This window comes from Malurus melanocephalus, unplaced genomic scaffold, assembly GCF_030028575.1.
Source record: "Malurus melanocephalus ecotype Western Australia unplaced genomic scaffold, MMel_1.1 scaffold_28, whole genome shotgun sequence".
Taxonomy (NCBI): Eukaryota; Metazoa; Chordata; class Aves; order Passeriformes; family Maluridae; genus Malurus; species Malurus melanocephalus.
The window spans coordinates 969657-988551 of NW_026623260.1; the positions used below are offsets into that span (position 1 = coordinate 969657).

General features: G+C 45.3%; 1 protein-coding gene across 1 annotated transcript; it reads right to left on the reverse strand.

The window, feature by feature from the left end:
• Positions 1 to 186: 186 nt before the first annotated feature.
• Positions 187 to 18744, reverse strand: RAD54L (RAD54 like). The gene is made up of 18 exons (XM_057390549.1): positions 18545 to 18744; positions 18339 to 18422; positions 17165 to 17284; positions 16374 to 16434; positions 14696 to 14831; positions 13866 to 13935; positions 11500 to 11788; positions 10846 to 10970; positions 8952 to 9102; positions 7665 to 7791; positions 5400 to 5474; positions 4865 to 4995; positions 4658 to 4768; positions 4394 to 4517; positions 3998 to 4076; positions 3713 to 3892; positions 2150 to 2313; positions 187 to 980 (listed from the first exon to the last, which is right to left on the reverse strand). The coding sequence occupies exons 1-18, from the start codon at positions 18671 to 18673 to the stop codon at positions 779 to 781; spliced, it is 2358 nt and encodes a 785-aa protein (XP_057246532.1). The 5' UTR covers positions 18674 to 18744; the 3' UTR covers positions 187 to 778.
• Between the last annotated feature and the right edge of the window lie 151 nt (positions 18745 to 18895).

Consider the following 18895-nt stretch of genomic DNA (forward strand, 5'->3'; position numbering starts at 1 on the left):
CCAAGTAGTTTACTGTTTTTATTTGCAATCACACAGCCCTTTTCCAGTGTCTCCAGTCRTTAAACAGAGGGTTTGAATAATGTTATTTTGTAACATTTTTGTAATAAAATTGTAATTGAGACCCATAATGTACCAAAGTGTGAATTTTACTACTGTCATAATGTGATCTTATTAAAACACTGCTAGATCAGGGAACCCTGCCCATAACTAAGCAAGTGGTTTTAGAAATGGAATAACTGGAATAGAGCCCGATTTCCTACTGCTTGCATGATCTTTCAGGCCAGATGTTCAACATACAAGCTAAAAATTTGTTTCCCTTGTACAAAATCCTCTTGTTCCCACATAATCAGCAAAGTTCACACTTCACAGCAAAAAYAGATCCAGCAAGTTTTGATCAGCTGTAAGCCAGAGCTGTCAAGGAAAAAAACCTGACTGCACATCAAGTKCTATAAAACTCCAGGCTATCTTAGACCTGAAGACAAAACCTGGCTGAGTAGAAGGCACAGAAACCAAAGGCAAGARAACCAGTGCTCAATCTGCTCAAGTATGCACGGTTATTCCCAGTTCCCTGTTTTTCAGGCACACAACAGCAGAGAAAAGGCCACGGACTCCTTGCTGTTGCAGGAGACTGAACACTGCCAAGAGCCTTCCAGCCAYTGAGAAGCCACACAACAGTCCAGCATGCACAGGTACCCACTGCCCCTTTCCTTGAAAGGGATTAAAGTGAGGCAGGCCACCACTGCAGCCTGCCCTTGCCCCCACAGGGGTCAGTAACCTGTTAGGGAATCCCTCGCTGCTCCTCATGGGAGTGATGGTGGAATGTGAAGGTGATGGCAGCATCCCATGCAGCCYTCAGCACAGAGTCCTGCAGCCCCTTCTTATCTGCACAGTGGTGCCACTGGGACACRTCCGAGGTGCAGTCGGAGCCGTCGGGAGGGGGCCGCACCTGGTGCCCGTTGACACAGCGGCGACACTTGATCCTGGAACAAGGTCAATGCAAGATCAGTGCAAGATCAGTGCCTCTGCTCCTCTGCTGCTTCAGCTTATGGGTTCTTTAAAACTGCAGCCCCACTGCATTAACCCCACTGGAGCTGGATTTTCAGTTTCTGAATTACTACTGCATTTCATTTAAACACACAGCTACCTTATGGTGCGTGTGACAGATGAGCAGTAACACGTATTTTGGAAACCTGGGCGTTCTGTTTCTAATGGCAATCCCTCCTCATGTTTAACCATCTGGGAATRGTCCAGCAGGACCCAGAGGAAGTTCAGGAGGAGTTTCTGAAAGTTTCTGGGATATTGCTTAGAGCAGATCTCAAGTGACTGCTGCTAACACCTTATTAGKATTGCATCAGGATTCCTGAAATCARAAAAGCACCCCATGCTCCAAAATGCTCTATCCTGGCTCCCATMACAGCCACCGGGTTATGCTCAGACTGTTTTAGAGTTGCCCTACTGAGCTGTCACTTCAGGAGACAAAGAGCAGCAGCAGCCCTGCCAGCAAGGCTGTTGCCATGCAGAATAGATACCTTCACTGAGCTAAGCTTTGAGTCAGCTTAAAACTAATCCTCTTCGCTTCTTGCCTGAACTAAGAGTCTTAATTTTCACAGTGAAGCATTTTTCCTGCAGTCCCTTGTCCTTCTGCTGGTGGCTATAATAYCACAGGTCTCTGTGCTGCAGGAGAAGGGCAGATAATGGAGAAGAGGATTCTTTTAGTTCCCAGAAGAGCACTTGGGTTGGCTTCAWGCATTCTTAGCCAATGGAGAAGCCCTAGTACGGAAGCAGTGCAGCATTTGGAGATCACAGACCACCAGGAAGMGAGCAGCAAGGAAGGACCAAGTTAGGCTTCACCAGTTTGAACAGCTCTGATCAGTTTTTCCCCTTTCATAAACTGCAGTATTTCAGTCTCTAAAACAGGCAGCAACTAGATTGTTTGCTCACTTATCCAGCCAGCACAGCTTTTCTAAAGAAAAAGGGAGGACAGCAAGGAAGTGCTCGTGTCTAGGTGGGTTACACCTTCAGAAGCAGAGACACTTGAGTCTCACTCTCTGGACTTCCTCCTGCTGCCTAGGAAACCACTAAATTACACAACCGAACTGTGGAGTGGTTCTTTTTGCTATCCCAGCCATTAGTCATTCAAAATACTCACTTGTCATGGGTGTCACTGGTGGTGGTCTCATTCAACGTGAAGAGCTCCTTCAGCTCCCCAAGTGAGAAATGCCTTTCTACATCCTGCTCTTCATCCACCACGCAGCTGCTCAGGGCCTTCTTATGGGTCTGGCGTTGGAAAATCTTCTCCTCTATGGTCCCTGTCTACAGGAGAGTCAAAGATGAAGCACAGCTGGAACACTGGTGTTAAAGGAGCATTACACTGGGAATGTGTTACAGATCAAATGGCACTAAGCTGTCAGGACCACTCATTGCCTTGCCAGTACAGAAGATAGGCAAGCTTTAGTAACCACAGTCCAACCACATCTGTTTTGTTRCAGATGTAACCCAACTCTGCTTGTCTCTCCCTGTGGCTACAGGAGTGAATCCAGTGGAGATATGGATGAAGAAGAGGTGGACCTGCCACTCATGGCTAAAGCTCACACACGGCACCAGGCTGTGCTGACAGGAAGCAAGGGAAATGAGCTGAGCAGCTACAACTGCTCCCTGACAAAATATTGCAAACACAATCTCCCGAAGAAACAGCAACAAGGTCTAGACCTGGGTGACACGAGAATCAGCAGTATTTGCTGGTTCACCCACACACAGATCAATCACATCCTGTCTGGAGGGAGATGTCTGCCTCCAGAATAGATGTGCACAAAGCCCAGCATGCTACACTTGTAAGGCAAAAATCTAAGACCAAAATGTATGTTTAGCAAATGAATGTAATACCAAGGAGGGGGGTGATTAGTCATGATTTGCAGAYTGGCTTCCTGTTTCTAAAAGTAAAGGAGCTCCCTGCTTTCAAATGCAGCCAGGTCAGAGAAGAATTCCGTAAGGAAAAGATGGGCAAAGAATGTCTGTTTTGTTAAAGTAAAAATAATAATTGACCAAGGAACCCAAGCTTACATAAAAAAACAAACCCACATATAAAAAAAAACCCTAACAGCTCCCCCCCCACAAACAAAACAAACCCCACACAGTCTGAACTACTGAGAGGTGAAGGTGAACATGGCAAAGAGGGGACATTTCTAAGCAGTAATCACTACTGTCCACTCCTGGACAAAGTGTAAGTGTAGCCTGAAAAGACTAGTCTCCTTCACAGTTAACCAGCTATCCCACCTGCTAACTGGCAGCCCCATCCCAAATGCTGCTGGTAATTCCAGGAACGTACTTGCTGTTTCTTAAGTACACGTACACCCAACTAAAACAGACTGCAGCCTGACTGGAAAACAGCAACTCWGGCATCAGACACCCCATGAAATTAAAGAAGTCAGATGCCTAAATGACTTCAAAGGAACATCTTATCTGCAAAGCCACAGTTGTTTCTATTTCTCAGAAGCCAGCCWCTGCTAGAAACCAAGGGCTGCAGTAATGACCCTCCAGCTAGAACCTTCATGATTTTCCATAGCAACACATCCAAGGGTAGGAAGCAATTAAGTTCCAATCAATTCTGGTCACCAACACAAAAGAGTTCTTTCCCTTCTGGCCCCAATCACAGCAGCTGCAGTCTGCGCTGGCACCCAGAGCTCCATACTGAGGAGGGGAGAGTTTGCCTCACCGAAAGCAGTCGGTAGATGTAGCACATCTTCTTCTGGCCATCCCGCCACACRCGAGCCATGGCCTGCTCGTCGTTGGCCGGGTTCCAGTCGGGGTCGAACATCACCAGCCTGTTGGCCCCGATCAGGTTCAAACCACAGCCACCCGCTTTGCTGCTCAACATGAAGATGAACTCAGGGCTCTGCAAAAAGGAAGGCTTGGATTAGAGCACAGAGGCAGCCATGCTTTTCCTCACAGCACTTGGAACTGGCAGGAGAGCTGCTCACATCTGGCAGGCTCTACTCACGGAGGGGCTGTTGAATCGCTCCACAATCTTTGCTCTCTTTTTAATGGACATGGTGCCATCCAGCCGGACATACAAATACCTGGAACATACAGCATTCACTACAATCAGACTGCTGCCATCTTTAGAGCATTCTACTTAAAAGAGAAAAACCTATCACCATCAGCCTTGTAACAATGGAAATGGCTTTAGAAACATTAACAGAGGGCCAGAGATTTTCTGCTGAGAGACCCCAGCAGACAAAGCACAAGCCACATTAGTTCCAATTCAGGAACATCTGAGATAAAAGACAGATCACGAGTTCCTGCTGCTGTAAAGTTAGAAATAGCCAGCTTCTTTTACAGCACAGGCTACAAGTACAGACTAGCAGGATTAAACCAGGAAAACCCAAAGACAAACCTTCTGTTCCTGCAGAGTTTTTCAAATAGATCCAGTGTCTGAGTGTAGTTAGACACTAAAACCACCTTGTCATTACTGGTGCTTTTGGTAACAGCAAGGATGTAATCCAAAACCAGCATCTTTCCTGGATAACATGGAAAGAAAGAAAAAGGTAGAGCAGAAATTCCTGAATTCCAGACCCTGGAGGGGCACTTGGCAAGATGCTAAATACAGTCTCGTGGTTGCCTGTGTTAGKTAACACATCTGTACTGAGTTCCACAGTACCTGAAAGCTGGGGCTCCACAGATTTGGTGCTGTAGCCAGCAGGGAACAAATCCAGGGCTCCCATGAACCCTTCTTCCTCTTCCACACAYTTATCATAGATAAGAGCAGGATCTGGAAAATAAACACAGCTCAGAGACTGTGGAGTGCACAAGGGAGACCCAAGGAAGCTCCACCAACAGTGCAAAACCCAAACTCAAAYCAACTCACGATTACAGAGCTTCTTCAAGGAAGTGATGGAAGAGAGAGATGACACACTGATTTTGCCCTCCTTCAGCTCCTCAACTGGCTTGGCTTGCTTCAGGAAGTTCTTGTACAGCTCAGACTGCAGGGGTGTCAGTCTGAAACACAACAAGAGCTCTGCAGGCAAACAAAAACCCATCCTGCTCCATCTACACAGAGCATTTCTTTCTGCTCAATTTTTTTTAACTACAGCACAGACAGCCCCCACAGAACTGCCCCCAAGGCTGCTGGTAGAGCATTGCTATCTGGAGCTGGAAGAGAAGCTTGGAGAGACTGCACAGCTCAGGGCTCTGCTCTACATGGCAGCCCAGAGCTCACCAGCTGGCTGGCAGAACCACCAGTTGTGGTTGTGAATTCAGGAGGAAAAGCAATATATTGCCAACTGCTACAACATTATCCCTAGAGAATAGCAGTCATCACAAGAATTGAAGGTCTTTTAGCAATTTTTCAGTCCTCCCTGTTGCTCCCACTATTTCCCAGACACAGTGGATGCTTTTGATACCTGCAGCAGACCACCTGTTCAATCTTYACTGGCAGGTATTTGGACAAGATGTCTGAAGTTCTCCGAATTAAACACCTGCAGGGAGAGAAATTAAGATCARATGCTTGGAAGACTCTTGGATCACTTTTAGTGATAAAACTCAGTTTTATCACTATTATTTCTCATGGAGTCAACACACAGTCCCTTTGAATATCTTCCCTTCAAAGGTCTGTGACAGTTCAACACAGGGCAAAAGCCAAACACCCACAATCCATATAATGCCATGTGACAGAGCACCATATAACCCACTGTCTTTGCAAGGCTTCAAAATGTGGTTTCTGAGCTTTGGAAGGATCAGACCCAACATTCCTAATAGACCTAAGATTCCACCTATCAGAGAGAGCTCAGTCACAAGAGAAACTCCRCTCTTCCTCAAAATACCAATTGCATGTGCAATTTGAGCTACAATGGACAGCAGCATGGACAGCAAACAAAAACAGAGATGATCCATCACAAACTGTGGGCATAACCCAAAGTGCAGGCAGGCAACTCCCCATTTAGCAACTCAGTAGCCATCCTTGGCCAAGATAGGCTCATTGCCCAGCCCAAGATTCCAGCAAAGGGCATATCCTTAGGGGCTCTGGAAATACCCCATGGAGCAGTTCTRCCACACTTCAGAAAAGGTGGGATGGACTAGAAAAAATGCTGAGCTGAGCAACTGGAGTAAGAGGTGCAGAAACCCAGTTCTGCCAGGAAACATCAAAAATATGYTACAAAACCTAAAGAAGAAAGACAGCAGGGATATATGACAACACCAACATCACTCAAAGGCCCATAAATAAAGGAATAATCTGGTCTGCGAACCCGTAAGCAGCAGGATGAAAAGTAATAGGCTTAAACTGCAGTAAGGAAGATTTATGTTACATACGAAGAACATTTTCTAACTGCAAAGACAGCAATGCCCTGGAAAAGGTGTCCTAGGAAAATTGCAAGGTCTTCAGTGCTGGGTGGGAGTTAAGGGATGGTTTAAGTCTAACACCTTCTACTTTAGGACAGTGAGATTGATGAGATGCCTTYTCCAGGGCCCTTCCAGCTTTACAACCATGATTCTGTATGTCTTTGCATCACTGTCCYATTCGCAATTCCTATTAAATTCAACAGATTCATCTGTCACTACTTTTATGCTTTGTCTTCCCCATTTGTGTATCATGACTGTTGCACAATAAAGAAAAGGACACAGACTTCAACAGAGCCAGGCACAGGCATTCCTGAACACACTTTTATACCCATGTTCCATCAACTACAAAAAGAAATAAATGCACCTCAAGAAGAAATAAACTTTTCTCTWCCCAGCCTTTCCTTTTTCTTAGGCTTCCACAAGCTGATCTGCGTCAAGATCAGGACTGTCTCTATGAAGTGACTCTACTTAGTGTGAAATTCAATTTACCATGACTATGAACTGCAGTACTGTATTTGTGATGGCTACAAAAGATCCAATTAAAAAAAAAAGAAAAACAAACACAACAAACAAACCCCACCAAACACCACACAAAACCCACCAAAACCCACAAACAATGAAAAAACAAAAAACAAAGAGCCGAAGACACCAGCAATGCTGAGAGTTCAAGAGTCTTTTCTAGAAAGTTCTTAGAGAGAACCAAGCAATTGCCAGCAGATGTGAATAARCTGGTTGTATTCATGAAGAGAAAACAAATTTAAACAAATACCAAAAATCAACTTCTAAGTAAGACAGCACATCACAGAGGTGCTTCTTGAGGATCAGACATCCTATCTCTGACACTTGTAGTCTGTCCTATCAGCCCTACAGAGCCAGCAAAACTGTGAAAGTGTGATCTGGATTCTTTTACAATTTGGGCAATCAACAGCAGAATTAAGTGACATTTCTGATACTCCTTCTGCTACTCAGCATCTGGGCTGGATGGATCTCAAGTCTGATCCAGCCCATCTTATATTTATCTTAACATAAATAAAAGGATGCTGGCTAATAATTAAGATCCCAGAAGAAAACAGAAACATAAGAGTCAAATAATAATTCAATACCTGAGAGTATTGTTTGGGGGTGACTGCACCTGCCTGTGCCATGTCAGTACCATTTATCAGACTAAAGCTCCACTCTATGTGGATTTCTTAGGCAATAAATACTTGCACAATCACTTGCTGAATAGATGTAACACGCAAGAGAATTCATTACAGCTACAACTATAATTTGGAAAGATAGCAGGGCTTATGCAAAAGCCCTGCAAAGAGAAGAGKGATGAAGTTCACCTGTTCACAATACTGATCAGCTCTTTAAGCCTCTCTTCTCCCTTGTGCCGCTCAGCTTCACTTGCATCTGCATCTCTTCCTTTCAAGATGGGCATTTCAAAATGTTTTTTAAATTCCTGTGCAGTACCTGTATAAAACAGAAGTGAAAAGGTGACAACTACTACCAAAGAACCTTTGATCAGTATCCCACAGCCCCAGTTATCACACCCCAAGCACAGAGCYCAGCAGATAAAACAAACCCTCATCCCATTCTGTAAGATTTGTTTTTCTTTCTAGCCAGGAAAGACTCAAACAAGGCCAGCAAATCAGTATAACACAAAATCATTTTGTACTCCAACAACAGTGTACAGCCAGAGGTCATATAATTCTACTTGAACAGCCAGGCACATACTGCTTTTGCTCACATTCCAGTTATACTTTTCTTCCCAGATTTTGTCCTTGCAAACAACAGCACAGGCATTATCTGTGCCTACTCCAAAATTATCTGTAATCAGTTGCTTATTACTGGCTACAGACTGAAAGTAGGAAAAAAGCCTACTGAGAGCATGCAGCTTTGCTGCAGCCGTTACACCATTAACCTCACCTCAGAAAGAATGAACTGCAAGTACAGGGAGAGTAATCTTGACCAAAGTACAGGTCAAGGGGGGCAGGTGAAATCCCATCAGCTCCCTGTAATAATTACCCTAAATTGAAGCACATGGAAAAAGCAGATGTAGAACATCTACGACCCCATTCCATCCTCTCCKTGACAACTCCTGGGGGCAGAACACCCGAACAGAAAAAGATACAGCCCAAATTCTACTTGCAAGACTAAGAATCTGATGAATTGTGTTAAACTACAGCTGTGCATGCACTAGAACTAATGAGATGCCTCTTGGACTGGATGCCAAACAACCTGAGACAATCATGGATGACTAGTTACAGCAACAAAGAAATCATTTACKAGTGCTCAGTCTCACATATTCATTTTACCTTAATTGATTCCCCTTCCAAAATACCTGATATATTGGTGTACTTTGCATTACAGTCTTGTTGAAACAGAGCTCAGATGATACACAGCCTCAAGAACAGGGGACCCTGACCTAGGCTTTCTGGATACAAACTGAAAGAGACTAAGTCTCATAGAATCACAGAATGGCTTGAGGTGGAAGAGACCTTAGASCTCATCTAGTACCAAGCTCCCAACATGATTTTTCACTCATGTCTCAGTTGTTGCTTTGCTGACATTGGGGAAAGCCTGGTCAGCACCATTCCCTCCCTCACATCTCCCACACATTCATCTCTTACCCAAGATGCCTGAATTGACGAAGTGCACCAGGCTGAAATACTCAAGCAGGTCGTTCTGAATAGGGGTGCCCGAGATTAGGACTCGGCGAGGTGTGTTTAAGCTGTTGAGAGCCTGGTAAGTTTGGTTTTCAGAATTCTTCAATCTATGGCCCTTTAAAAAAACAGAAAAAAGGAGTAAGGCTGATAAATAGGAAGCCCCTTGGAGAGCCTCATCAGCACTGACAAAAGGCATCTCACCACTTGTCCCATTCATGGTAGTGGAGTAAGTGTTGCAACAGACTTATTTCAAAAGCAAGGATTAGTRAAAAACCTGAAACCATTACGAGAGGAAACATGACATTACAAGCTTCCCAGACCAGGAATATCGAGCTCTGCCCAGGCAAGAAGGTCTACCAAGAAAATAACAACCACCATATGGTATAATGCTAAGAACTGTTTCCTGTTTAAAGACGGTAATGTTTTCAGCTATCAACACAAGCACTGAACTCTGGACCAGTAAAATTGCTTTACCCAAGGCCAAGATCACAAGCCACTCAGACACCTATACTGAGGATTGCCAGACCTTTGCACACTAATAAAAGGAGGTTCTGCACCTCTTAGAGGGGTAATCTGAATACAGGCCCCATTTCTCATGCCTAGGAAAAGCAACTTTATTACCATCTAAGGGCTCTGCAGGATAAAGCACAAGTGATAAGATGCTTTTTACAAGTGCCAGCCCGCTSCAGACATGAGTATTTATTGGAAATGTACAGAAGCCACAAGGCCAAGACATGGGTTTCCAGACTCCCTAGGTGCTGGCCCCATRCCAGGGATACTGAGAGGTATGGGCAATCAAGGACTTGTAGATAAAAGGTTTATGGGAGTTACTCCTGAGGACACTCGCTGTTTTTAAGCCTCTCTCGGCACTGTTTGGGCAAATACAAAGCCAAACCACTGGGTGGCACCACTATTTAATAAATCCCCTCTACCCAGCAGCAGAGGACACGTCAACCCCTGCCAGGTCCCAGCTTGATCGTTTCAAGGAGGCAAAGGACACTTGTTTTATTTTGTCCTTCAAAGCATCTCTGGCTCTCCCTACCTATAACCATAATAGGGAATGACAAATGAAAAAACTCAATTTAAGCCACGTGAAAGCAGAGCTTGACAACACAAGTTTGGCAAGGTTTGATCCGGCAGTGAGCAGGGAATCAAACCAGCTCTGTCTCCTCTTGAAAAAGCAGCATGAGGTAATCCTTGCACAGCTCTCCTAYCTCTGCTCTAGGTGTGACACTACAGAGAGAGGAAGAAAGTCCTGCCATGGGAGCACCCTTCAAATTCACCCACAGGCACAGAATGAGATGGCCAGATAAAATGACTGACAGCAGCCAGCATTACTCACAAGAGCATGCTGAATCACAGAATTATTTAGGTTGGGAGAGACCTCAGGAGTCTCCAGTCCAAACAGAGTCAAGTAAAAAATTACTGTGTAGAACAYGAGGCCAGGCCAAACAGAAAGTACTTCTCATTTTAACAAAGACACACTCCAGTTAGTGAAAACCAGAAAGCCAGGGCATCCCAAYAGAGACAGGCATGGACCTCCTTTCTGATACATGTTTACATGGACAGGGCCCTAGTAGGCATCCCCAACCCCATCAGGGACCTACAAAGGGGCCACAATTACCACCAACTAGATTTTCTTCATATCTTAGCTCATGATGACACCTCTCCTGCTCAGGCTCACACAATATGGTTGATCACATCACTCAGAGCCTCTGAAATACCAAAATGGGTGCTGTCCACAGCTAAATCTTCTTTCCCACTGTCCACTCTCCTTTTAAGAAAGCAGATGCAGTTTCACCCAGATCTTGAGCAAATACCAGGAATGGATGGATTCTCCTTAAAGGTGCCCCCATACCTCATCACATATGACCAGCCCAACACTGCCCTTCTGCAGCACCTCGGCATGGAGTCGGAAGGTCTCATAGGAGATAATCAGGATGGGTGAAGGCACTCGCAGGCCCCGCTGGTTCATAAAGCCAACTGCAGATGGGAAGGGGAAAAAAGAAAAAGGAGATAATCAGGATGGGTGAAGGCACTCGCAGGCCCCGCTGGTTCATAAAGCCAACTGCAGATGGGAAGGGGAAAAAAGAAAAATAAAAAAAAAAAAGGATGAGGAAAACTAATAGAAAAGGAGTCAAATAGTCAAAACTTTTGCCTTAAAAATCTGGGAAAACTCTTCCATCCACATATACCCATTACCCTTCCCCCACAACTGTTCCCATTTCCATGTTCCTTCTGTTTCCTTTCCTGCCTTCTGGCTGGAGCAAAACAAGAACACTGGGACTACCATAATCTTAACACAACTAGATTTGCGTTATGCATGCCAAAAGATCAATTATTACCAAACATGCAAGGTTTTGATCTAAACATGTTAATGGAGAGACAGCCATCGATGTGAGGAGATCCAGTGACAGTTCAGAGATATTCACACAAGCTTGCTCTAAGCTTCTTCCAATGCAAGACTTCAACCTAAACCAGCCGAACACACAGATTGCAAACATTTCTGTACCTAGTTTACGGTCAATCTCTTCTTTGGAGCCTCCATCAATGGCCAGTGGCTGGATCCTTCCCCCCAGCCATTTCTCTACTTCATTGTACCAGTTTCTCACCAGGCTGGAGGGAGACACCACCACGGCTTTCTCAATTTCGGGCTTGCAGTCTGGGCTTTGCCGGAGGAGCGTCCACATGAGYGTGATGCACTGGAGAGTTTTGCCCAGCCCCATTTCATCTGCCATGATACAGCCATGGCTCCCAGGGATCCGCCGGCTCGTCACACAATCCCAGAGGAACTTCACCCCCTGCCAAAAAATTATTCTCTCAGAGCATGATGGGGACATCAGCAGAATGACAACTTCATTACCACAATGCACAGGACTGATAGCAAAACAAATAGCAGATCTGTGTGGCACACATATCCCTGGGGACATGCAGTGTTCTAATGAGACAGTGAAATCACCCAAGGCACAGCTGAAACRCCGCCACATTTGGAGTGGAACAGCATTACTGGTGCCAACATGTACCTCATAACATGCACAAATCCTGCTACATTTTACTTGTACAATTATAACTAGCTTCCTGACACAAATTCCCAGAAATTTCTAYCCTTGGCTGCATTAGACAGGCCCCAGCCATGAAGTAACATGTATAGATCATTTCAAAGAGGTTTATCCTCTTAACAACACCCAATCAGGTAATTTTAAAGAATTACAGTGAGAAGAGTTGTTTCTGCTGCCCGATTAATTCTCAGAGTATCATCAGCAGCCCTCATCACTTCTGCCTAAAGGCAGTGACTCACCTGGGGGCTCAAGGTCCAAAGCAGATTTAGCTTTACAGAAGACACGGGGCTGAGGTTATAACCCACATCACATGGTGGGAGAAGAGCTCAGCCCTGCATTAGGCTCTGACACATCCCTGAGACAGATAAAAGGAGGGGGAGGAAAAAGAAAAGGAGACAAACTGCAAAATGTTCCTGTACCATGTGATGATAAGGGAGTCAGAGAAAACCAGGGCATTGTGCTGGGAATGTACAAGCTACCTGCATTGTCCCAACAAAGTAGCAAGTGTGGACACAAGCTAAACACACCTGCAAGGATTCACTCCTCTCTACCACYTAGGACTTGAAGAGTCCTTGACTTGCAAGTCCAAGAGCACCTTGACTTGCACTTTCAAGTTCTTTTCTTTCTTTCTTAGGCCTTTAGTGTTAGATTTAATGGAATTTATTTAACCCAGTTGAACAATTATGAAATACATCACTGACTACAAGACTGCAGAACCAGCAGCTGGGCAAAAGTTACAACAAAGTTGGAGCAGAGCTGAACAATTATTTAGGAGCATCAGCAGAATAAAGCAGCATAGGAATCTTAGCAGGCAAAGACTTATTAGTCAGCCTAGAGCAGAAAATGCTTTATCAKCAATATTTACCTGCCAAAAACCAATGTGCCTAGGACACCAACATAACTTTGATTACTTGACAAAGGCACCAGCAGGCAGTAGYTTACCAGCTATGTAGCCAGAGAGGAGTATTACACTGGGTCACAGGTTCAGTACCAGATCTGAGATAAAACAACAAGCTATGAGCAGCCTCCAATGCTCTCAGAGCTGTCTGAAGATCTCCCATGCAGGGACACATCCAGCTTGACCTGCTTAGCCTGCAAGATCAGCAATCACAGCTTCCATCTGTGCAGTCTCTAGACTTAAATGATAATATACTGCATCTGGCATGAACTTTGAGCTGTCCACAAGCCTACATCAGATATTTAGAGCTGTACCCACTGCTGCTATATTATGATGCTGCATATATTTACAACATAAAATGTTTTTTGGCGGTCTCCACTATCAAATTTCAAGTCTGTATAGGTCAGGCACAGCTCACACCTACCAAGGGCAGCCTCCAAACAAAGCACACTGAAGTAGGAACCTACTCTACACTTCGTTGGGAAATGCAGAAACAGAAATTGGAGCCTCAGTCTTTCCTGGCTCAGGGATTGCAGATCAAATCAATTCTGATGACTAATAAAAAAGTGGTGTACAGCCTGCCCTCCCTGACTCAAGAGTGGATTGCAATATTTTGTTTATTGCAACTATACCCCATCACCTTCCACATGGAATTCCACACAGCAGAGCTACATCTCCAAACMTCAAGGTAAGTAAAAGCAGGATTTTAGCCCTGATTCTTTTTTTGAAAAGGGACAGGGAGTACCATAGCATTCAGGTCTCTAAGATGATGTTTAAAACAAATGTTTCACTTTGTATCTGCAACAGACTGGAGTCTGTGAAGTCTATGAAGATCTGTAATAACTCCAGTAGAGGAACTGCTGCTTTTTGAAATGGACCAWATCTGCCAGCCACACCCTCAGGTCCCAATGGAAAACTTACTTCTCTCTGATGGGGTCGTAAAACACGGCTGAGGACAGGATCCACCACAACATGGACAGGTACTTTGTCCCTGCAGAAAGCAGCCAAGGAAGAAGAGAGTGTGATTGATGAATATGGAACATGTTTAGGTTTTGTCAAATCTCACTGCTATACTGAGGACTCCCCTGTGGAACAGGGAAGCAACTTCAACTAGGAAAATGAAAAATGGATTAATTCAGCTTTGACAATAAAGTTACAGAGAYCTACCCATAGACTGAAACATCAGTGAAACTATGTATGTGGGCTGTGGTTAAAACAAGGGCAGAATGTGGCTCAGAGACACAGTTAAAAAGTCAGTATTATATTTCTTGTTTCTGTAACAATATTGGTAACTGCCCTTCTGGAGAGAGAAAYCCCTTCCTCTGTCCATGAAGATCCAGTTGACAGCCTTTTTAAGTTATAACAATAGCACAAAAGAAACTATCTCAGAATAAAAACCAATAGGCAGCCTAACATTTGATAGTCATCTCCCATTGCTTGTCCTAAGATACTGATGTTTCCAGATAAACAACTAAGCCATAAGATTTTCTAACTCATTCCCTGCAACAGGTTTAAATTTTTGATGCATGGGAGATGAAACAGTTTGAGCATAAATTTCATGAGATGAAATCCAGCATGGGCACATTCCTTAGCTGATTGTAACCATACCTGAACCAATCCAGGCAGAATATTTGGAATCAAACCCCCCTTGATGTTCAGACCTCAGCTCAAACACATTTGGGAGAAAAGCATATAAAACTATACCCAGAAGAAAGTCAGAGCTGCACCATTTGTCCCAGGTGATGACTCACTTGTCTATTTTCAGCTGGTCATGGGCACTCAGCACCGGGGGCTCGTACAGGACCAGAGCTCCTTCCTCAAATGGGTCATGGAGAGGACTCCTCAGTCCTGCCCGTTTGACACCCAGCGAGCGCAAGCCCAGGGGGCCTGAAAGCAAACAAAGACACAACTCAAATAAACAACATCTTCCTGGAAGAAAGCAGAGCCTTGCAGCAGAGTCTGGTTACACTCAGGAACAGTGAGTTAATTGGGTGCTGGAGTGGAGGTGCACGCACAGCTGGTGCAGACAGCAAACCTAAGCAGGGCCGCTGTTTGGCAACACTCTGGCAGCACACAATGGGAAGCTCTGCAGCAGGAAAAAACAGAACGAGGGAACAGAGCAAAGTTGGAGCAATGGCAYAGCTCACCCAAGGTGGTTGTTCATGCACAGCTCAATAGATACATTCCCACATATAGAATATGCTGGGTGAAATCTTCTTTTGGGGTCACCTAACCCAGACTTAGCCAGAGCTGTATCTTTGATGCAAGGTCAGGAACTGATCTTTAACAATAACAACATTCTACAGTACCACAGTAAGCATCATATCGTCACTACCTGCTCTGGGGTATTATTTTCTCTCTGCGGAGCAACAGTGCTGTTTGGCCTTGGAGCCAATTTCTGTGAAAAGCAGGAATCAAGCAGGAGTCCCTTTTCCTAGTACTATATTTTGATGTTACAGTTTTGAAATGGAGATGAACACAAGAACATATACAGAAAGCCCATTTTCCACCAAAACTCGGGCAACTGCACTCCCAGGATTGATTTTGCTTGAAAAAGATTCAATCAGTCTGTTTGCTCACTGCTTGCTAAAGCTCCTTGCAAAACAGGAGTGTATCACAAGCTGAGGCAGCAGTGCACACACAGCAAGAACAAGCACACAAAACAGTCACTTTTCCCAATTAAGGAAGAGAGCAAGGTAACAGCCACAGAAAGCAGCTTTCCCAGTTACTGTTCTATTTGAGCCACCTGACAAATCTGCTTCTCCAGAAGCTAGCTTTGCCAAACTCTTCTGGGGCTTGTCATTCCATATTCAGTGGCTGCCTACAGACATTTTTATAACTAAAGTTTGAGTGAAACTGGTTGATCTCTGCATTCGACTTTTTCAGCTGGAGGGTGAAGGAGAAGCAGGGGACATGAACAGGCCCCTTTCTTTCTGAGATCTTATGTTTCACTGATTCAAACCAGCTGGKGCTTTGAACTTCAAAACAATCTTGTTTTGAAGATCACCTTGAGGCTCAACACACCAAGCCAAGTAGAAATAAAACTGGCACATACAGTCTTTTTCACCTCAGCCTTCTGTCGGTTAGCATCATTATTTAAATGATAAACCTTTGTGGCTTGGAATTCATTTTGCTTTTGTATTTGTGATATGGTGTAAAATCTCCTGGCACTACATCAAATACATAGCAGTAAGACTACAAAATCCAATTCTGAAATGTAGGATTATCCAAACTAAACATTAGTAAGAAATATGAAGACTTTGCTAATATGCCAGTATTTTTCTTTCAAAATTAAGTCAGGATTTCTGGAACATATGCATCAGTGCAAAAAATAACAATAATCCCCATAGATATATTTGACAGGCCTAAGCATCATCTGTTTTACCCAAGTCAGCCAACACAGACAATCCTTAAACCTCCTCATCTTACCTTTATAATTTGGAATGGGGACTTTGAAGGGTTTGGACAAAATGCTGCGGATAAAAGCCTCCTAGGAATTCAGAAAAAAAAAACACATTTCAAAAGTCTGAAATCAGAGACTGYTCAAGAAAGCAAGTCCAGGACATTTTTTGAGAACTCAGTTTTGCCAAGTACTCAGAGTCCYCCTATTTAATCTATTCAAGCTTCAACCCCAACTATTTTCAAGACTACCCAAAAGGAAAAAAAGTAACAAATCAGCACAATTTCCTCCATCCGTTCTGCTTTTCAAAACTATTTTCCTTTGGGTTTTCTAACACATGAAATTGATTTTTCATAGCTCCCATCTTCCTAAATCCACTGGCTTTATTCACTTCTTTAAAAGTTATTGCTTCCCCCTGCTTTGGTAATTMAGCCAGGCAACTCACTTCCTGTAAAGGAGCTGGGTTACCATTGCAGGAACATCCATGCTGGAACAGCAATGGATGGTCCAAAAGCATCTGGTCTCCAGCAGTGGAAGCCCGAAGAGAACTGGGCAGGCAGCTGTTGACCCACCTGGGTGGAAAGCAACTCACATCTCTGGGTACTGTCCTCCACCTGGGGCCAAGGAACTCCCTCTTATAGGTTTTCCAATCTAGGAAGTTTCCCCACCACATGTCCTTCAACATTAAAGGGCTGGAGCTGGCAAAATGCCTCTGCATTGCATGGCACTTCCATTACACCTCYGATTAAATGAGGCATAGAGGCACTTGGACTTCTTTGATGAGCGAGCTGTGTGTGTGGCAGCAGCACTCCCCACTCACATGCTGACTGCTGTTCAGGCAGTGGGGTCTGTTGGTCAGCGGAGTCAAGGGTTTGCGGAAAGGCGACCTGTAGCACTCTCCACTCTCTGTCTCACTGGCTGCCTTCTGCCTCTTCCGGCTCTGCAAAACACAACCAGAACCAAACAACTCATGGGCAGCTGGGGAGRCCAGAAGATGCTCTGCTGTCACACTCAGTAAGCACCAAACCACACAGACCATCACCCAGGCAGCCGAGCAGCTCTGAGCACACACAAACATCACTCACCCCAGTGCCAAAGGACACAGCAACACCACCAAGGTCACTATGCCCTACAGTTTAGTTTACATGAAGCTTAAAATTCTCCTAATTAAGCAAGTAACTACCACTTTCTAACCTGTACAAAGGCAGGTTTGTCCACACTAAGATTTGTTGTGTCCCGGTGTCCCGTCACTCAAAAAAAGCAGAATTAATAAAAGGAAGGGTCAATGGCATGGAACCAACTACATCAAAATCCCCAGAGGCTCCATGGCACCTGGTGAAAGGCTTTCCACTGAACCCTACATTTCAAACACTTAGAAAAGCATGAAAATACGTAAGTCATTGATCCGTTTCCTGATTTAACAAAGACCTTTTCAGCATGAGGCCTGGTTTCAACCACCTGCTGGCACAGAAAAATGGATTTGACACAGAAAACACTAGGTGAGACTTTTCCACCTATGTATGGCATAGAACATAACTGTAAATTAGGATTAGGACTGGGACTAATRTTTTCATGAATGGCTAAACGAGGTCTTTACTGTCTTTTACAGATAAGCAGTGAATTTGATSCTCCCGTGTCCTGTTACAAGACTGYAACAKTGAGTTTTGTCTAAAAAATTGACRTATTCCTAGTTASCCCGTTACCCTTCCTTTCACACAGCACTCAGAAGCTCTCCCGGGGATAAGTTTTTCCATAACCACGAAGCACCATCTGTCCACAGTGAAGTTCTTCCACCAACCACATGCCCAGACACAAAGTTTTAGCGCAGCATAAACCGGAAGGCGTGATGCCCAGAGGATGGGGCAGGATCAGGCACCAGGSAGTGAGCTGGATGCAGCGCCGCCCCGCTCCGCATCCCCTTGTCCGTGGCTGAGGGGTCACACGGGGCCGAGAACAMGCACACACCGGGCCACCTCCCGGGGCCACTCGCTCACCGTCGGGGGGTGCCAGTCCTCCTCCTCCTCATCTTCATCGCCCGCCTTCCTCTTGGCCAGCTGGCTGGGGGCCAGGCTCCTCCTCTGGAATAGAGGCACAACACAAACACACAAACACACACACACAGTGAGGGGCCGGGGCGTTCCCGGCACAGACCCCTCGTCCCGGTGTCCCCGGTGTCCCGCACGCCCCCCCCCGCACTCACCATCGCCTCACGAGAGCGCGCGGACGCGGTAACGGCCCGCGCGCGCCGCTGGCGGGAAAAGCGCCGCGCCGGCTCCGCCTCCCGGCCGCAGGCGCGACCAAGCGAGCGCCGAGCAGCGCCCACCCGCATCGACCCGCTCGGGGCTCCGCGGAGAGAGGGAGGGGAAGGGGAGAGGGAGGGGAAGAAGAGGAGGAGGAAAAGGAGAGAGGGAAGAAAGGAGGGGAAGGAGAGGGGGAAGGAAAGAGGGGAAGAAGAGAGAAGGAAGTGCCAATTCTGTGACACCTTTGCGATGGGGTTTGATTTGTAAAGCAGAACATGCCCCTTTCCCTTCCTTTGCCCTGGCCTGCCCTC